The sequence below is a fragment of the Pygocentrus nattereri genome, chromosome 27, assembly GCF_015220715.1.
Source record: "Pygocentrus nattereri isolate fPygNat1 chromosome 27, fPygNat1.pri, whole genome shotgun sequence".
In the NCBI taxonomy this organism is placed as follows: domain Eukaryota; kingdom Metazoa; phylum Chordata; class Actinopteri; order Characiformes; family Serrasalmidae; genus Pygocentrus; species Pygocentrus nattereri.
The window spans coordinates 28,721,469-28,741,677 of NC_051237.1; the positions used below are offsets into that span (position 1 = coordinate 28,721,469).

Here is a 20,209-nt window from a genome sequence, read left to right on the forward strand (position 1 = left end):
CCTTTTTTTCAAAAGATCACATTTTAATTGCTCTTCCTTCTTGGGGGTAAAACGAAATGCTTACTGGCCAAGTGGTAATCAACCCTGGACATCTACCTTCCTGGAGAGTCTAGTTCCAACTACAATCTGCCAGACCTCGTTAAAGTCCAGCTCCTGAAATTCTGAATTTAAAGTCTAGCCTGGCTGAGGCTTTAGTGCAGTGGCATTTAATTAAAACCCAGTAAGGTCCAGTTAGAGAAAATTTCCTCAAGAGAAGGTCCAGAACATCATAATATCTAACTTGGATCATGATTTAGAGCCATATACTGTTTACTGAAGTAGCCGAGTAGGAATATCATCTTATGCAGTCAGCAACTGGATATCAAATCAAAAAATACAATTCAGTCAAATTTCAACATTTACTGTCAGTTTTCTCTTTTTAGATCACGTCATGTGGAATAACTTCCCTCTGACTCACTTTCTTCTCTGACTGCTGTGTCTCGCCTCGTCCCTCCCGTTTGTGCGAGTCTCAGTGCTCGTTGTAACGCACAGATCTGATCGTCGGAGCAGCGTCACATCATTACTTGCAACACATGATTGGCTGTGAGTCTCCCGGGCCGCTAAAGCAGAACTGTAAAGGCTAGAAAAGCTACGCTGATCAAATGGGACCACCATGTCGAAATTAAATAGTTCTCCATTGTTTATCGGTTATAGGTTCAGGTCCGCATAGGACAGCGCCTGGGTCCGGAATCGGACTGCAGTCCGCCTATTAGTGACCTCTGCTTTAGTGGAACTAAAGTAGGAAGAGGGCTGGTGACAACAACTCCCGACACTAATGCTGATGGATCGTTTCAGTCTGGTAGGTCAGCGTACAAGTGCTCAGTGTTGGACCAGATGTTTTGGGTTTTTATTTATTTGTTTTTGGATACACAAAGTTCAACACATTCTACATTTTTCCTTGAACAAAACAAACATTTCACCTGCACACACAATCCCTCACACATGAATAACTACAAAGACATCAAGATATTTTTAACACACTGGCATACTGATAACAAAGTCCATCACCATATAGCTTTAAAACCTATCCTATAAAAATGGCAAAGATCCCCGAAGCACCCAGAATGCAGTTAAAATGTAGTCCTTTATATAGTCTATATGTAATCTTTAGACTGGCTGTGTATTTTACTATCCAAACTCCATAAACTAAAATATTATAACTATTTTGTTACTGTCCAATGAAAAACAAGTCGTTTGAGCTCAGCAGCTGTCCTTTACATGGTGTGAACATTTAATGATTGGACCAATAGAAATAATTGCTTAGAATATGAATATTTTCCATTATCTTTGAACATTGAAAGTAATTTCTTTTGCCCTCTCCTGTAAAGTTACCATTTTGGACATTCTTGTTTTTGGTTGGACAGTGATGAATTGGATGCTGCTTAAACTTAGTGTTAAATTAAGCGTCCAGTAAAGTGTGAATGGAATAAAATGAAAATAAAACACTGCTTAAAAATGCTCATCAGATCAATTGGAGAACTTGGGCAAGGCCTAATATTCTTATGAGCAAGTTTGATTGACATCACTGTCAAACCCAGCCTGCTCACAGCACAGAAGCAGAACTGACTGCTCCATATACAGGTGGTGCCGTGGAGCTCGCTCTGTCTACTCACTGAACACAATATCCAGCTCTTATATGGCCACACCTAAAAAAGGTTCATAGCCACTGTAATGTTTGCACATTATTATTAGGTCATTTGGTTTTGTGATCATATTTGTTCCCGGTTTCCCAAACCAAATTGACATGAATAATCATTGTGTAGAAACATTTTTGAGGGGCTATGAGTGCTTCATGAGTGAGGATGAAGCTTAAAGTGAGAAATACATCAAAGCTGCACTATGTAAGATTTGGGGATTTGGAGACCTCTCTGGTGGAAATGTGTGATTTCATAAGCATGGAAGAACATTTTGTAGTGCTTTTTTTTATTATTATTATTTGACCCCTTCCCTGAGTGGATGAATTTGGTGACTGAAAGAGACTCAAAGAGAACTCCGTGAAGGACACGTCTCCTGAGGATGTGAGGGAATCATCTATTATTGTCATCATATCTTCATCAGTATAATGTTGATTTTGTACCCAAGACTTCAGCTGTACAAGACATGCAACGTGTGGAAAAACTCCTGACCCGATACCCCTGCCTTTACAGGACTTTACAGCACACTCGCCATATTTTAGCCTGTTTTTATTTTCCTCACGCAGTGATGATACTTCGTTCAATTTCAACAACAAAAATCATACACAGTGCAGCATTAAATTAATGTGCACATAATTATTAGGCAACCTTTTTACTGCAGGTAAAAAGGGATCTAACTGATAATGAATAGAAAAAAGTTTTAAAAGTGTAATATTTTATATTGCTAACCAGGTTAGGGCTGGAGGTTAGGGAACTGGCCCTGTGACCGGTTCGATCCCTAGTGCTGGCAGCCCATGACTGAGGTGTCCTTGAGCAAGACACCTGACCCCCAACTGCTCCCCTGGTGCCGTGGATAGGGCTGCCCACCGCTCCGGGCAAGTGTGCTCACTGCCCCCTAGTGTGTGTGTGGTGTTTTACTTTATGGATGGGTTAAATGCGGAGGTGGAATTTCCTCGTTTATGGGATTTAAAAAGTATCACTTCACTTAAATTTTGATGCAAAATAAAGTTCAAAGCATTGTGTCAGTTCAAGAGAATAACTTAATACATATTAATACATATTATTAATACCTATTGTTGTTGTTATTAACAGTGTACTGTGGAATGCTAGCATGGCTGGTTTGATGACCTGACGGATGAGTGAAGGGATGACAGGCAGGTGGAAGGACTGATGAGCTAGTTTAATAAATTAGCTATGCCGGCTGGGTTAGCCTCCGCTTGGTTGTTGGCTTTTGCTAGATGAGATTCTGTGACTCCAACACCAGACGGCTGTGACGAGGCGCCACGTCAGCCTAATGCAAACGGGTGATGCTTATGCAAGCAGTACCCAAGTTTAGGACCACCCAGTTTCCATCGGCCATTCGGTACACACTGGGAACTCATTTATACGGGTATACTATGATCCCACGCGAGGAAGAATAACCTACTTAGATAGAAAACACAGGGGTTTAAAGCTTAATTTACAGGGGGGAAACTAGCCAACATGTTATGTATCACCTTTAAACTAGTTTTAGAAATGAAAAGCCATGTTTCTCATCCTCTTGTGGACTCCAGTGATGGCTCCCTGGGGTTTCGTTGTCTGTTCAGACTCTGAGTTCTGCTCATCCAGTGCTGCGGGTTCAGATTCTTCAGATGAGACAAAATCAGAATCATTCAGTACTGCAGCTCTTTTATGTTGTCTTTTCTTCTGTGGCTTAGCTTGTAGCTCAGTCGGTGGCTCAGTGTGTGAGGTCTCCTCTTTAAATCGAGGGTGAAATTTCCAGTAGTAAAGCAGCTTTAAGAGGAGTCCAGTGATGTAAAGCACAGGCAACCCACCAATCAGTATGTAGGCATTAACTGGCAGAGGACTCAGACGAGCCGATTCCACAGATCTTTTCCAAAACCACAAGCCCAAAAGCAGCCCCATGTCGGCCCCCATGCACACATGGTAGATGATGCTTGTGGTTCTTGTCTTTCCCTTTGATACGTTAAACCAGCTGAAGTACCAGATGAGTCCTACGGTGGCCCGGTAGAGCCATTCACCTCCTTCAGTCTCCATGAAGTCCGTCTTCTGCCTCCAGGCCCAGAGAAACAGCAGCACCCACCAGGACAGGAAGTGAGCAGCGATGTAGCAGGGCAGGATGGAGGCGAAGAGGGCAACAGCAAGAACCCGAGGGGTAATCAGGAGCAGGTTCCACAGGAAGAAGACTGCAGAGGAGGACCATCCCATCTTCTGTTTTCTAGAGATAAGCTTGCGCATGCTGGTGTGGTAGGACAGCAGACAGAAGGTGATGGAGGCAAGTGAACCAGCAACTTTAAAACCTGAAAAAAAGGTAATAATAATGATAATAAGAAGAAAAACAGCTTTTTTCATTGAACCATTGATGTTTACACAAACTGGCCACTTTATTAGAAACACCCTTCACTCACTGTCCACTTTATCAGCTCCACTGACCGTATAGCTGCACTCTGTAGTTCTACAGTTACAGACTGTAGTCCATCTGTTTCTCTGATACTTTGTTACCCCTTTTTACCCTGTTCTTCAGTGGGCAGGACCCCCATGGACCCCCACAGGGCAGGTATTGTTTGGGTTGTCAGCACTGCAGCAACACTGACATGGTGGTGGTGTGTTGGTGTGTGCTGTGCTGGTCTGAGTGGATCAGACACAGTAGTGCTGTTGGAGTTTAACACCTCAGTGTTGCTTCTGGACTGAGAATACCAATCAAACAACCAAAACATCCAGCCAACAGCGTCCTGTGGGCAGCGTCCTGTGGGCAGCGTCCTGTGGGCAGCGTCCTGTAACCACTGATGAAGGACTAGAGGATGACCAACACAAACTGTGCAGCAGCAGATGAGCTGTCGTCTCTGACTTTACATCTACAAGGTGGACCGACAAGGTAGGAGTGTCTAATAGAGTGGACAGTGAGTGGACACAGTGTTTAAAAACTCCAGCAGCACTGCTGTGTCTGATCCACTCACACCAGCACAACACACACTAACACACCACCACCACGTCAGTGTTACTGCAGTGCTGAGAATGACCCACCACCCAAACAGCACCTGCTCTGTGAGGGTCGTGTGGGGGTCACATCTGACTGCAGGGTTGATACGTTTTCACTAACTTCACTTAAACTGAACAGTATCTACAAAAGAGTGCATTTGGTGGGCGGAACATGGAGACGTCACCTCTACAAAGAGAAAGAGTGGTTTTAAAGGTTGATCTAACCTGTAAAAAGCAGCAGCTCCTGCTCCTGCATGATGAGGGTGATCATGAGAACGAGCTGTGGGATGCTTTCAGTAAACGTCTCAAACAGATTCAGCATGCCCACGTCGTGCAGCATGAGCTTATCTAAATACTCAGCCATTTCCCTGGATTTCTCAGACTTCTTGGATTTCATCGATTTGCTGATTGAGACTGCAAACCTACATGAGAATGAAAGAATGAAGGAATACACAAATGAATGAAGGGAATAATTAGTTAACATACACTATACGGACAAAAAGAAACACACCTCTATCATTAAATTCTGGTGTTTCATTCAGTCCTATTGCAACAAGAGTATAAAATCAAGCACATAGCCGTGCAGCCTGCCTTTACAGACCTTAGAGAAAGAACGGGTTGTTCTAAAGACCTCACTGAATCTGTGTGTGGTGCTGTAATAGGATGCCACCATTGCAACAGGTCAGTTTGTAGAAGTGTTTAGGAACCAATACAACTCAGCCATGAAGTGTCAGACCACCACATAATGTTACAGAGCGGTTTGCCGAGTGCTGCAGAGCTTAGTGAATAAAAGTCACCTACACTCTACTGACTCAATAACTGCAGAGTTCCACAGCTCTTGTGGCATTAAAATCAGCACAAAACGGTGTGCTGCAAGCTTCATCACCAAGCACAATGCTAAGCGTCAGATGGAGTGGTGGAAACACACCACCGCTGAAATCTGGAGCAGTGGAAACATTCTGTGGACTGATGAATCACGCTTCTCTATCTGTCAGTCTGATGGATGCATCTGGGTTTGGCGAATGCCAGGAGAACATTACCCGCCTGACTGCACTGAGCCAGCTGTAAAGTTTGGTGGAGGAGGGATGATGATTTGGGGCTGTTTTTCAGGTGTTGGCCTAGAACCCTTAGTTCTAGTGAGTGGGGAACTGTTAATGCATCATCAGAACAGAATATTTTGGACAATTGTACACTTCCAACTTTGTGGGAACAGTTTGAGGAAAAACCTTTGCTGTTCCAGCATGACTGAGCCCCAGCGCACAAAGCAAGGTCCATAAAGCCATAGCTGGTCACAGAGCCCTGACCTTAACCCCATCAAACACCTTTGCGATGAACTAGAACGGAGACTGTGAGCCAGGCCCTCTCGTCCAACATCAATGTCTGACTTCACAAATGCTTTTCTGGATGAATGGGCCAAAATTCCCACAGACACTTTCCAAAATCTTAGAAAGATTCCCAGAAGAGTGGAAGCTGTTATAGCTGTAAAGTGGGACCAACACCCTATTGATGCCTATGGATTTAGAATGGGATTCATAAAAGCTCCTGTAGGTGTCCAAGTACTTTTCTCCATATTGTGTATCTGCAATAGTGTCCTTTATGTTCAGATTCTTGCCTGGCTTGGCTCTGAACATGGAAATACTGGTCTTTGAAAGCTTGACGTAACCATCTACACTCCTAAAACACATGGTTTTTCAAGGGTTCTTTAGAAAACGGCTCTATATAGAACCATGAGCACTCAGATTAAAGGGTTCTGTGCATGATGGAAACTACTGTAATGCAGATGGTTCTATATAGAACCTATTTGAAAAGAGTGCTACATAGCACCAAAACGGGTTCCTCCATTAAGAGGTCACGCTTATGACGACAGAACTGAGCCCTGTCATGATGCAGAGAACCCGGTCATGATGCAAAGGGTTCTTTGAGTGTTCATGGTTTCACAGCTAGCCAGGCTGTTTTATTCATTTTGCTGCATTTGTAATCCTACAAAATATAATAATTATATATATATAAATTATATAAATAATTATATAATTCTAAAGTTAATAATTACATTCAACTCAATTCATGTTTATGTAGCGCTTAGGTTTAGGTCAAATGAATCCTTGCACCCACTCAGCTTCCCAGCAAAAGACCATTTATCCTTATTTTTTAGACTTTAACATAAATGGCATTTTATACTTCTTGGCTACTGAATTAAAATCCCTCTTAATCAGCAGTAGGACTAATTTAGCACAGTTGTTTTCCCAACACTGACCCATCTTAACTATACAAATAGCAAATAAATGGCAACATTTGTCACATACCTGAAAAACATTCCCAGATGAAGGATGTGCAGCATTCCTATTAAACGTTTTTTTGCTATACATCTCTGCCAATTGTCCAGTTTCGAAGTCTCTACTTTGGTTTTCTGTTCCAGAATGTCTGAGGTCTCTACATTGGTTTCCGGTTCCTGGATATCCAATGTCTGTACGTAGGTTCCCGTGTCCTGGATATCTGATGTCTGTGCGTTGGTTCCCACTTCCTGGATGTCCAAGGTCTGTGTGTTGGTTTCCGGTTCCTGGATATCTGTATACCAGATCCAGCTGAACACCTGTACTTGGCTTGAGGAGCAGAACAGCAGGGCTATTAACAGCCCCATGTAAACATACTGCCTCGTCTGGAACAGTGACGCAACAGCCCATACATCCAGCACAGCATCCAACAAGAAAAGGAGCAAACCACCCAGAGAAAGCAGGACGGGCGGCAGTGAGCAAGGACAGCCTTCTGTCATGGTCTTAGGCTGCGCATCACTGTCTCTGGTGTCTGTAATCCACTGCTGCGACAGGCTGCTGGGAATATGTGCTCACTTTGAACACAAACTGAAAGCACATTTTTCAACTTTAAAACTGACTCTTGTTCTTGCAACACTCACTGGGTTTGGTCTGACCAGAGAATGATGATAACAGAAATTAATAAGCGCGGAGTTGCCTTTTCTAATAGAAAATAATTACACGTGTTTACCAGTATTTAGTCTGAAACAGACACTGTTTTATCTTGAAGGTGTATAGAATTGATTGGAGACATGTCCACTAAGTATATTCCCACCACCAGTTCCTACTGCATTACAAATTCACCACGTTTGGATAATAAATAAACAAAGAAAACGAAAGCAAAACCAGTCCCTCTGCAATCGACGTCACCAGTTTCCATTCCATGCTTTAAATCTTTTACAATCCCACATGAGAAACAGTTTAGATCCCCTCTGAAACAGTTCCTAACAGGACGGATAGAAGGTGAAGATGGCTATAGCAGCATTCCTCAAGCCCACTTCAAGCTAGTATTTGGCTTAAAGAACCACAGAGGCCAATATAAGCCACCAAATAGACCATCTGGATTTGGAACAAATCTAGAAATGCATCCGGACCAAATCCTTCTGAAAAAGGCACCAGAAACAAGTATAATTGCATCACTGAACATCAACATAAAAGCTTTTCTCCATAAGAAGATGAAACTACAAATGTATAAAAAGCATACAAAATAAAAAAATACTTACGTTCAGCCAAAGAACACACAATCCTTAACATGTTTGAAGAGCAGAAGTATACTAAACAAGCCCCAAACAAGTCTGCTTCTTGTCTTCTTCTTCCTCTAAACTTCAAACTTGAGCTTAACACTGCCCCCAAGCAACTGGGGAAGGAATTACCCCAGTGGCCGTGACTGCGCAGTGTCACTCAGACTTGCTTATTAGACCATTCCTTTCATGAAGCATGCACACGGTCTTGCCCAGCAGTGTGCTGGTGGTCTGGGAGAAGGATCGATGGGAGTCTTGTGACAAGACCAAAGCAAATAATAACAAAACTAATACACCACATATGAGCTTAGTGATTTCATAAAACTGCTCACTTCCACCTCGCTGGTGTACAGTTAGACACTGTTGATTAGCCATTCTCTGGCCTTTCATCAATGGTCAGTTTCTAGCCAAGCCAAGACAACTGTTGCAACTGTTGCCTAGATTTTATTTGTGTGTCTCAACACAGCAATGACACTGGTTTGAGGGCAGTCCAGCACCCAAAACTATCTAAGAAATGACCAGCTCCATAGTCCAAATGGTGTATACAGATGGACTAGATCCTGTAATTGTACACCTATAGTGGACCGATAATATAAGTGGAGCTCATAAAGTGCCAATGTTTCTAATGAAGTAAGTGGGGAATGTCCTCACACTGGACGCCAGACATCTGCCCAGATAGTGAGGGCTTTGAGTCCCTGCCCCTTTGATCTTAGATGATACAAGTGTCCTCTTGTGTGTTTTAAATAGACTTTCTGCCAGATCTTTCTCCCCAGGAATAGTTCTCGTGGGTTGTTTTGGGTCCATGAGCCATGCTGGGAATCTTCTGTTCTATGATTTTTTTTCCCCCAATAGATGCTCTATTCAGGGATGCAGCCAGGACTTTCACAGTAAGGCAGCCAGGTTAGACCCAGTAAATGTATTATGGTGGCAAAGAGGGTTTAATAACATACTTCTCTGTGTTAGAGCTACATCACTGAAATAGCATAAAAATGTGTTGAAATTGCTCAACACAATTATTGCTGAAAGTAAATAGAAAGACAAAACTGACAATGTATTTTTATTAATTTAGGAGGACATTATGTACATTATGTACTTGTATGAGCATGAAGCAGATGGGATAAAAATCAGCACCTCTAAATCTGAGACCATGTCAGTCGGAAAAGGGTGGAATGCTCTGTCTAGGTTGGGAGTGAATTCTTGCCCCAAGTGGAGGAGTTTAAATATCTTGGGATTTTGTTCACAAGTGAAGGAAGGATGGAGCGAGAGGCTGACAGGCGGATTGATGCGCCGTCTGCAGTAATGCGGACCCTAAACCGGTCCGTCATGGTGAAGAGAGAGCTGAGCCAGAAGGCAAAGCTGTCAATTTACTGGTCAATCTACGTTCCGAATCTCACCTATGGTCACGAGCTTTGGGTAGTGACCAAAAGAAGGAGATCACGGATACAATCGGCTGAAATGAGCTTTCTCCACAGGGTCGCCGGGCTCTCCCTTAGAGATAGGGTGAGAAGATCGGCGATTCGGGAGAGGCTCGGAGTGGAGCTACTTCAAACCTATCAGTCTTGAGAAAAGCACAGTTTAAAAAGTAGTATTTACACAAATAAATAGTTACATAAATGAAAATGAGACTTTTTTCAAATCAGGACACAGAAACAGCATCATTGAATACTGTACTTCTGAAGTACTTGTACTTTAGTGTAGGTCAGGGTTCGGCAATGCAACGAGAGGGGAGCGATGATGAGGCGGACACATATGCTGAGAGAGGTGAGATTTATCAGGGGCAAATCCAGAGTCAGGGTCTAAACACTCCAGTGTCAAAGAGCCAACACAGAGAGAACGATGTACAGACATGACAAAAGGAGCACAGGATAAACACAACAACAGAGAACATGAAATACCATGAAGGCCAGAAGATACAACACTATATAATACAAAGACCAGCAAACAACTAGGGAAAACACAGGGCTTAAACACTAGAACAGATTGACAAGACACAGGTGGTTAACAAGAGAGGTAACAAGACGCAGGTGAGAACAATCAAGGGCAGGATCTGGACACAAGGGGGCAGGACAGGGAAGAATCAAAACAACAAAGCACATGGACAAGACCCAAAGTAAAAGCACATGGAGGACTGGGAGGAGCCAATCGTGACAGGCAACATGTGGATTTTGCTGTCCTGTCGCGGCTCCACAGCTGAATCAGATCAGTAGGTAATAATAAAATAATCCTCCTCTACAGTAAAATAAAGCTCTGCTGATCCTTCAACACAGTTTAACAGTAAATGGTCTTAAACGCTGGAGTTAATGTAGAACTGCTGATTCACCCTTTAACCCTGAAGATCAGCGCAGACGGCTGGTCACCATAGCAACACAGACGACGGCCTCGCCCAGCTAGTAGCTACGAAACGGCAAAGCGACAGATGTTTCGTTAAACATGAATGTCAATAATTTGGAGAAAATGAATTTATAATCACTTCAGCTGGTTTGTGACTGAGATGCGACTTCAGGCTCATAAAAAGTTGAACATTGAGAGACATTTTATAAGAAATGTTCTACTTTTGCAGAGAAGTTTCCTACTAGTCATAGCAGAGCTAAAGCTTAAAGCAGAGCAAAATGAGTCTGCATTTTCATTTGTAGTTTTATATATATATATATATATATATATATATATATATATATATATATATATATATAATGTATAATGGCAGATCAAATTAAAAGATAAATATCATGAGACGCAGAGTTTTTATTAAATGCTAAGTTAAAGAGATGCTTTTTTTTTTTTTAAGTTTTAGATGCTTATTAAAAGTGAGCACTGAGTTTTTGTACCAACGTTCAGTATTTTCATTTTTCCATGATTTAATTGTAGAAAAGTTTGCAACATCCACTGAGAAATATCTGATACACAGCTGGTCAGTCTGTCTACAGAGTCTTGATCATCAGAAATTGAAATGTGTAGCTGGGTGTCGTCAGCACAGCTATGAAAATTTATACTATGCTTCACAATGACAACACCTAGCGGTAGCATGTATAAAGAGAAAAGCAAAGGCCATAAGACTGAACCTTGAGGGACTCCACAAGAACTGCCAGATCTTTTTGATTAATGATTTCCCATTGAAACCATGTACTACCTATTACCTACATTTGATATAAACCACTAAATACATTCACTAAACCTGGCAATTATCAGACAAGTGTAATCAGAAGTGTCTGAGCAGGTAAATCACCAACTGTGCTGGATACCAGCCCTCCAGGACCGGTACTGTGTGTCACTGCATTAAACCTTTACTACTTTTATTTTAAAGTAGTAAGAAGCATAATCATCTTTTACACCATAGTTTCAGAAAAACACAATAAAAGCATCCCATAGAACATGGAAAGTGTTTGTAATTTGGGCAATATAAATATATAGTCTACATAGACAGGGTGAGTCAAAAGTCACAGGACACAGTTTTATTTAATTTTATTTTTTATGCTGTCACAAGCCTCCACAATGTGGTGCTGAAGGTGGTGTTTGTTGTGGATTTTCTCAGCATACACAATTTGATTGAGATGACCCCAGAGATAAGTTGATAATAAAATAAAAAATAAATAAAACCTGTCCAGTGACTTTTGACTCACCCTGTAGTTTAAACAGTCTTTGCTTAAACATAGTCTTGGACTAGAACTAAATTACAATGTCAGTTGTGTTTCACAAATTGGAAAAAAAAAAACTATTTTGTTTAAGCTTAGTCTTGCGTCTGAGAAACCACCCATACATGTTAAATAGTCGAAATTAGTGATAGAAATTAACAGCCATGTTTCTCCTCCGTTTGTGGATGCCAGTAAAAGGCCGTTGAGGTTCTGTGTCAGGTTCAGGCATGATGGTCCCAAATTCTTCCTCCTGAACCTTTGACTCAGTCTGTGGCACATCTCTGACACTGGATATCAATCTTGGGAGGCTGAGGTGAAACTTCCAGTAGTAAAGCAGCTTTAAGAGGAGTCCAGTGATGTAAAGCACAGGCAACCCACCAATCAGTATGTAGGGATTAACTGGCAGAGGACTCAGACGAGCCGATTCCACAGATCTTTTCCAAAACCACAAGCCCAAAAGCAGCCCCATGTCGGCCCCCATGCACACATGGTAGATGTTGCTCTTGACTTTGGTCTTTCCTTTTGATACGTTAAACCAGCTGAAGTACCAGATGAGTCCTATGGTGGCCCGGTAGAGCCATTCACCTCCTTCAGTCTCCATGAAGTCCGTCTTCTGCCTCCAGGCCCAGAGAAACAGCAGCACCCACCAGGACAGGAAGTGAGCAGCGATGTAGCAGGGCAGGATGGAGGCGAAGAGGGCAACAGCAAGAACCCGAGGGGTAATCAGGAGCAGGTTCCACAGGAAGAAGACTGCAGAGGAGGACCATCCCATCTTCTGATCTTCAGGAACAAACTTACACATGTTGCGATGGTAGGACAGTAAACATAAGGCAATGGCACCAAATGAACCAGCAATTTTTAGACCTGAGAAGAAAAAAATGAGGAAATTGTTGGACAGTAGACATAATTTAATGTATAATATAAGTCCCAAAGCAGCCTTACAGAGTAGCAAGTGGGGTTTACATAGAAGATATTTTGATGGTGTTTTTAAATAAATTGAATCTATTGTGCCAAATTATGAAGTGGTCAGTACTAAAACAGCTCTTGATGTACTTCCTCAGACAAACGTATCAAAAACTATAGAGATACAAAGAGATTCTGGAATGATATCAGTTATGAACACTGGCTGTGTGCTCTGTTAACAGGGCTGCTACAACACCTCTACATCTGCTCAATCATGCAATCATCCATCATGTGGCAGCAGTACAAATGCATTAAATCATGTAGACATGCAGTCAAGAGTTTAAGATGATCATCAAAGATGGATGGAGATGAGTAGAGATAGGTGGAGAAGGGATGGAGATGGGTAAAGATAAGTGGAGATGGGTGGAGAAGGGATGGAGATGGGTAAAGATGGGTGGAGATATTTGGAGATGGTTTGAGAAGGGATGGAGATGGGTAGGGGTGGGTAGAGATGGGTGGAGATAATTGGAGATCTGTGGGGATGGAGATGGGTTCAGAAGGGATGGAGATGGGTGGAGATATGTGAAGATGAGTTGAGAAGGGATGCAGATGGGTGGAGAAGGGATGGAGATGGGTATAGATGGGTTGAGAAGGGATGGAGAAGGGATGAAGATGGGTAGAGATTGGTGGAGATGGGTTGAGAAGGGATGGTGATGGGTAAAGATGAGTGGAGATGGGTGGAGATTGTTTGAGAAGGGATGGAGATGGGTAGAGATGGGTAGAGATTAGTGGAGATAATTGGAGATATGTGAGGATGGAGATGGGATGGAGATGGGTAGAGATGGGTTTAGATGAGTTGAGAAGGCATGGAGATATGTGAAGATGGGATGAAGATGGGTTGAGAAGGGATGGAGATGAGTAGAGATGGGTGGAGATATTTAGAGATAAGATGGAAATGGGTAGAGATGGGTGGAGAGGTAGAGATATGCTGGGATGGAGATGGGTGGAGATAGGTGGAGATAGGGTGGAGATGGGTGGAAATTGGTGGAAATATTTGGAGATGAGACAGGTGGAGATAGGTAGAGATTTGTTATATACAGAATTATAAAACCAGAGCAGCCATCAAACTGAGGGTGAATTTGAGTTCATCAGACTCACTCAGTTTAGATTCATTTCTGAAAGTCTGGGAGCTGCCAGATATCTGGTTACAGCAGCCTGCGGTCCCGTGGAGAGAGGCAGGCGTTCTTCTAAGTTTCTTCGGAAGTTCATTTAAGTGTTTTTTTTGTTTGTTTCTTTCTTTTGTTGTCTTTTAGTGTAATGCATTTTTTTCTACAGATTTTGAACTATAACACATCAGTAAATGACTAAAGAGTTTGGTGAAACTATAAGGCTAATGTAGCTAACACATACTACAAGTTTACACACGAGTGATTAAAATTGCACGTCTAAATCATCACACACTTTACTCAACCCCATGTTCAGTGGTTAGGTACTATCTAATAGACTTGTTTGTGGTTTGTGACACAAAATACATTGTATTGACAAAACAGCATTAGCGGCAATCTTGAATCCTGTTTTTTTGTGCTTTACTTCATGTTTATAGACAACAGTGTGTTATAAAGCACATAAGCAAGTTTTTTGAAGATCATGATTGGATGGGGGGCGGCATGGTGGCGTGGTGGGTAGCGCTGTTGCCTCACAGCGAGTAGGGCCTGGGTTCGATTCCCCGGCCGTGGAACCGGGGTCCTCTCTGTGTGGAGTTTGCATGTTCTCCCCGTGTCTGCATGGGTTTCCTCCCACATTCCATAGACATGAAGTCAGGCCAATTGGACATGCTAAATTGCCCCTAGGTGTGAGTGACTGTGTTTGTCTGCCCTGCGATGGACTGGCGACCTGTCCAGGGTATAACCCTTCCGCCCAAAGATTGCTGGGATAGGCTCCAGCACCCCCCCATGACCCTAACGGAGAAGTGGCTTAGAAAATGAACAGATGGATGATTGGATGGGAGTGTGTGATGATTGAGGCAATGGTATTTGCATGATGCTAACCAGTGGGGTATAAACTTCCGCACACAAGCCCTGTAACATCAACACAAACTTTAGACATCAACCTAACTCTAGGATGATGTGATAATGTTTTTTTCTGTAGGAACAAACGTTTCACATTTCACAACTTGCAGTTCCAGCTCTAGCTATCTGCAATGTTTTTGGTGTTTGGTGTTTAAAGCTACCAGAATTCACTGCTGCAGGAGAGCGGCCTCCTGTTCAAGACCTACTGTGACCTCATGATGCAGCATCCAGAGGAGAATGAAGAGTGTAGATGTTGATCTGACCTTGTAAGAGCTGCATCTCCTGCTCCTGGATAGTGACGCAGATCAGGATAACCAGCTGAGGGGCGCTTTCAGTAAAGGCCTCAATCAGGCGCAACATGCTCATGTCAGGGTTTAAGGATCCAGCTCCTCCCTGTTTGTTGTTTTGTTTAGGGTTGCATATGTTGATCTCCACCACACCTGCAAACCTACATGAGAATGAATGAATGAGTGAATTAATATATATGAATTTATTAAAAAAGAATACCAGCACTGACCAATTGTGTTTACATACACACAGAGTAGTGGGCAGCCTATCTACAGCGCCCAAGGTGTGGTTGAGGGTAGGGGGTTTAAGGTGCCTCACTCAAGGGCAGTCAAATCCTGTCAGCTCAAGGGATCAACCACTGACCTTCTGGTCACAAGGCTGGCATGCTGACCTCCAGCCCACAACCTCCAGACAGTGGGACACCCCATCATGTCAAGCACAACCTTGTTTGGTGCTATACCGAACACATTCTGCACCAAACTGAAGAATCATTTCATCGCACAAAGAACCCTTTAAACATGCAAATGGTCCTTTGAGTGTTCATGGTTCTATACAGAACCATTGTCTTGTCTGAGGAACACTTGAGGAACCATCGGTTTTAGGAGTGAATGAACAGTAGTGCATATTTTTCCTTGTCTGTACTGATTTATCTAATATGTAAGGGAGGCAAAGAGAAAACAAAGTCTGTCCCAAACCTGAGGAACATTCCCAGCTGAAAGATGTGAAGAAGTCCAATCAAACCATGATGTCTCGCAGATTTCTCCACTCTGCTTTCCAGAGTCTCCTTACAGTCCGAATACCACATCCAGCTGTACACCTGCGCTAGGACGGAGGAGGCCAGCAGCACGGTTATTAGCAGTACCACGTAAACATATTCCCCTTTCTGATACAGGGACACAATGTTAAACACGTCCAGCACTACGTCCACCAGGAAAAAGACGGACCCCAGCAGAGGACGCAGGATGGGTGGCAGTGGGCACTTGGGAGAACAGCGTCTTTCCATGGTGTAAGGTTGTGTCACACTTCCTGATGTTAACCTGTAATCCACTGCTGCACCTGAGAGGAGCAAAATACTCGGAGCACAAACAGAAAGTGCTTCTCAAAGTCCACACCCACTGCCTACATTCTTGTGTGTCATTGACTATGCCTTAGGTACACACACACATACACACACACACACACACGGTAATTCCCACAGTGAGCGAATTTACATGCACTTTACAATCTGAACATTATCAGTTTTTGACAGTTGTCTGATTGTTCAAGTGGTCCTGTAAACAGCACACTATTATTTCTTGGATCAGATTAAGGCCTTGAAACCTGATGATAGAGCTGAGTTTGAGTTCAGTTTTTCAGGGAATGTAAACACTCACCCTGATCTCTTTCATGTGCGCATGCAGTGTGGGACACAGCCCAGACAAGGCGGCACCTAAACACTTTTGGAGAGACACTTCGTGGCTGAGTTGCTGTCGTTCCCAATCGCTTCCACTTTGTTATAATCCCACTGACAGTGGACTGTGGAATATTTAGTAGTGAGGAAATTTCACGACTGGACTTGCTGCACAGGTGGCGTCCGATCACGGCACCACGCTGGAACTCACTGAGCTCCTGAGAGCGACCCATTCTTTCACTAATGTCTGTAGAAGCAGTCTGCAGGCCGAGGGGCTCGGCTTTATACACCTGTGGCCATGGAAGTGACTGGAACACCTGAATTCAGTGATCTGGATGGGGGAGTGAAGACTTTTGGAAATATAGCATATATGCATACACACACACACACATATATATATAATTTTTATTTCTTTAATTTTTTGCCAGTTTTCCATTGGGCATTTCCTCAGGACTGTCTTCCAGACAGTAATGCTGGTTGATCATTTCTGGCCTGATATTCTGCCGATTCACAAAGACTGAAGGTTCTGTTGTTGTGAATCAGCCAGTTGGACTCAGACTAAATTGACCCATTTCAGCTGTACAGCAGGACCAATAAGAAGAGAATAATAAGAGAACACAATACAAAGACATTAAACACTGACTGGCAACATGTTATTTACAAAATAAACTCCCAAATGAATAGATTGTTAAACAGGCATCCACTTTATTAATATAGGATTAATGTAGGATCCATTTATATTAAGTATCATACATCCCTCTGATCCTGCTTCTCCCATGGACTGCAAATCCCAGAAATCCCTGGGAGAAAACATGACTGTGGCACCATCACCACCAACCACCAATTCAGCTTCACCCGAACGATGACATGCCTCACCTGTTTCTTGTTCCATGTGATCTTTTTAACACTATGTTGTTAAGCCTGAGCTTTAGTTTAGTTCGTTGTGAGGTGTTGCTTCTGTTTGTAGATCTACTGAGCATTAGTTCCTATACTATTTCTCACTGTTAACTGGACTTTATTTCTGTACTTTCGGACTTTGGACTTGTTTGCCTGGATTTTTGTTGTTTGTTGTGTTTGTCTCTGTGTGTAGCTCATCTGTCCTGGTTCTGACCTGTGCCAATTATCCTTCTGGGTCACATGAGGGACCTGGAGCCCATCCCAGCATGTCTTTGAACTGTGGGAGTAAACCGAAGTACCTAGAGGAAACCCACACAGACATGGGGAGAACATGCAAGCTCCATGCAGAAAGGACCCTGGACGCCCTGCCGGGGGATCAAACCCAGGCCGTGCTTGCTGTGAGGCGAGTGTGATCATTTCTCCTTTCAGATATCTTTGACTTGTTTTTCCCTGAAACTGGGACTAAATAACATTAAGGGTTTCTCAGGTTCTCCACAGTGAATAACAACACGATCCCTGTAGTAGCTCAGCTTCATATTCTTTACAGACCAGATCAGTTTTACAACATTCAGTCTGTCAGTGGCACGTTAGACTTTTTAGGAAATGAGCCTAGATCCATTCTTTAGTAAAGTAAGTAATGGAACCCACCCAGCCGTCCCAACAATACACCAGTTACTTTCCATTCATTTCCATGTATAATTGGCTGTCATGTACAGGATAAAGTCTCTGTTGGTTTCCAGGTCTGAGCACCAGATCCAGAAGGAGCATGGCTGAAACCCGTCCTTCTTCCAATCTAACGCCCTGTAAATTCACATCTTCACCGTCCATTCCTATGACATTCCTAAGTGTTCAAATCCCCGCCGCCACTCCATCTCCTCCCTGCTCCTCAGTCCCGCATCAGTCCTGCTACAGCTATGAGGAGGATCTGGCTTTCTAGCTACAGGCAGAAGCTACCCAGAACTCCAGCCCTTTTAGTATAGAGCCCCACTGGTGACATCCTGTATAAATAAAAATAATGCGTGACCACGCCTTATTAAAGCATGAGAATGAGATCCTAATGCGTGGCCATGACTTAGTAAGGTGTAGGAAAGAGATTAAGAGAGAGAATAATTTTGTGCAATACTCTGAATTTTGTTGCCATTTGGCAACACCATATAAAGTTGGATCTGCAGTTTGCACACAGTGGGAGAAACATGAGCATAACAGTCATAAATGCACAAACGTTCATACAGAAAAACAAAAATAATTGCTCTGATTAAAAAACATGAACTTGGAATGTAGTAATAATGTGGAAACTGCAGCATCCAGTGTGTATTCATTTACTTCACTGCATGCATGAAAGACTGGACTGGTGTTGCCATATGGCAAGAATCATCTTTTATGAATTTATATAAAACTATTCCACATTTGAATTAGTTTCATTCCTGAATTTCATTTCAAAAAGAAATTCCCTTTTTTCCATTGAAGTTGTAGAAAAAGTGAAAAGTATTTGTTGCCATATGGCAACAACCTGCAGTAAAGGGTTAAAATATTGCACAGCAGATTGCAGTCGTGACACAGTGGGTGAGTGAAAGCTTCTGAGCCCTTTATCAGCACAACTTTAATCTCAGATAAACTCATTAAAAACTGGGTGTAGCCTGCTTAAAAATATCTACAATTGTATTTCTAGTTATCCTGCCTTCTGCCCAATGACCACTGGGATAGGCTCCAGCAACCCCCGGCGGCCCTGAGGGAGAAGTGGCTTAGAAAATGTGTGTGTGTGTGTGTGTGTGTGTGTGTGTGTGTGTGTGTGTGTGGGGCCACATTTACTTGAAAACAAAGGTTAAAATTACTTTGGGTATACGTTGAAATTGATGCACCTAATTTACTTATAAATACTGAACGGTTAATTTTACAAGTTTTACTGGGTCGTTGTCTTTATATTCATAAATACTGAGCTGTTAATTGTACAGTCATATTTCTGAGTTACTGAATTTTATACTCTTTATACTGAGCTGGTGAGTTTGTGCTCATAGAACTGGGCTATGGAGTTAACCTGTTTATTAAATTACTTTTATTATTGTTATTTTTTTATTGTAACTATATCGGCGCAACTATTTTTGTGTTTACTACTTGTGTTTCTAGCTGCTTTTGGACCAAGAAGCAGGACCTCTGTTTTATCCGAGTTAAGTAGCAGAAAGTTACTAGACATCCAATCTTTTATGTCTTTTACACAGTCCTCAATCTGGCTAAGTTTGATTTTATCATCCGGTTTGCTTGATATATATAACTGAGTGTCATCGGCATAGCAGTGGAAATTTATGCTGTGTTTACTGATAATGGTGCCTAATGGTAACATATACACTGCTCACAAAAATAAAGGGAACACTAAAACAACTCAATATAACTCCAAGTAAATCAAACTTCTGTGAAATCAAACTGTCCACTTAGGAAGCAACACTGACAATCAGTTTCACAGCTGTTGTGCAAATGGAACAGACAACAGGTGGAGATTACTGGCGATTAGCAAGACACACTCAATAAAGGAGTGGTTCTGCAGGTGGGACCACAGACCACTTCTCAGCACCTTTCTGATTTCTGGCTGATGTTTTGGTCACTTTTGAATGTTGGTGGTCTTTCACACTCGTGGTAGCAGGAGACAGACTCTACAACCCACACAAGTGGCTCAGGTAGTGCAGCTCATCCAGGATGGCACATCAATGTGAGATGTGGCAAGAAGGTTTGCTGTGTCTGTCAGCGTAGTGTCCAGAGGCTGGAGGCGCTACCAGGAGACAGGCCAGTACACCAGGAGACGTGGAGGAGGCCGTAGGAGGGCAACAACCCAGCAGCAG

At 42.7% G+C, this 20,209-nt stretch overlaps 2 protein-coding genes across 3 annotated transcripts; both read right to left on the minus strand.

The window, feature by feature from the left end:
• Positions 1-864: 864 nt before the first annotated feature.
• On the minus strand, positions 865-8,271 carry LOC108411157 (XK-related protein 8-like). Of its 2 annotated transcripts, XM_017682581.2 has the most exons (4): positions 8,185-8,271; positions 6,956-8,064; positions 4,878-5,074; positions 865-3,973 (listed from the first exon to the last, which is right to left on the minus strand). In XM_017682581.2, the coding sequence occupies exons 2-4, from the start codon at positions 7,420-7,422 to the stop codon at positions 3,183-3,185; spliced, it is 1,455 nt and encodes a 484-aa protein (XP_017538070.1). In that variant the 5' UTR covers positions 7,423-8,064; positions 8,185-8,271; the 3' UTR covers positions 865-3,182. The 2 variants fall into 2 exon arrangements, with proteins under 2 accessions (XP_017538070.1, XP_017538071.1); XM_017682582.2 differs by lacking the exon at positions 8,185-8,271 and having other exon boundaries at positions 6,956-8,174.
• Positions 8,272-11,754: 3,483 nt separating this feature from the next.
• LOC108411158 (XK-related protein 8-like) lies at positions 11,755-16,106 on the minus strand. Its single transcript, XM_017682584.2, has 3 exons — positions 15,787-16,106; positions 15,067-15,251; positions 11,755-12,695 (listed from the first exon to the last, which is right to left on the minus strand). Exons 1-3 carry the CDS (start codon positions 16,092-16,094, stop codon positions 11,974-11,976), a joined length of 1,215 nt encoding a protein of 404 aa, XP_017538073.1. The 5' UTR covers positions 16,095-16,106; the 3' UTR covers positions 11,755-11,973.
• Positions 16,107-20,209: the final 4,103 nt, after the last annotated feature.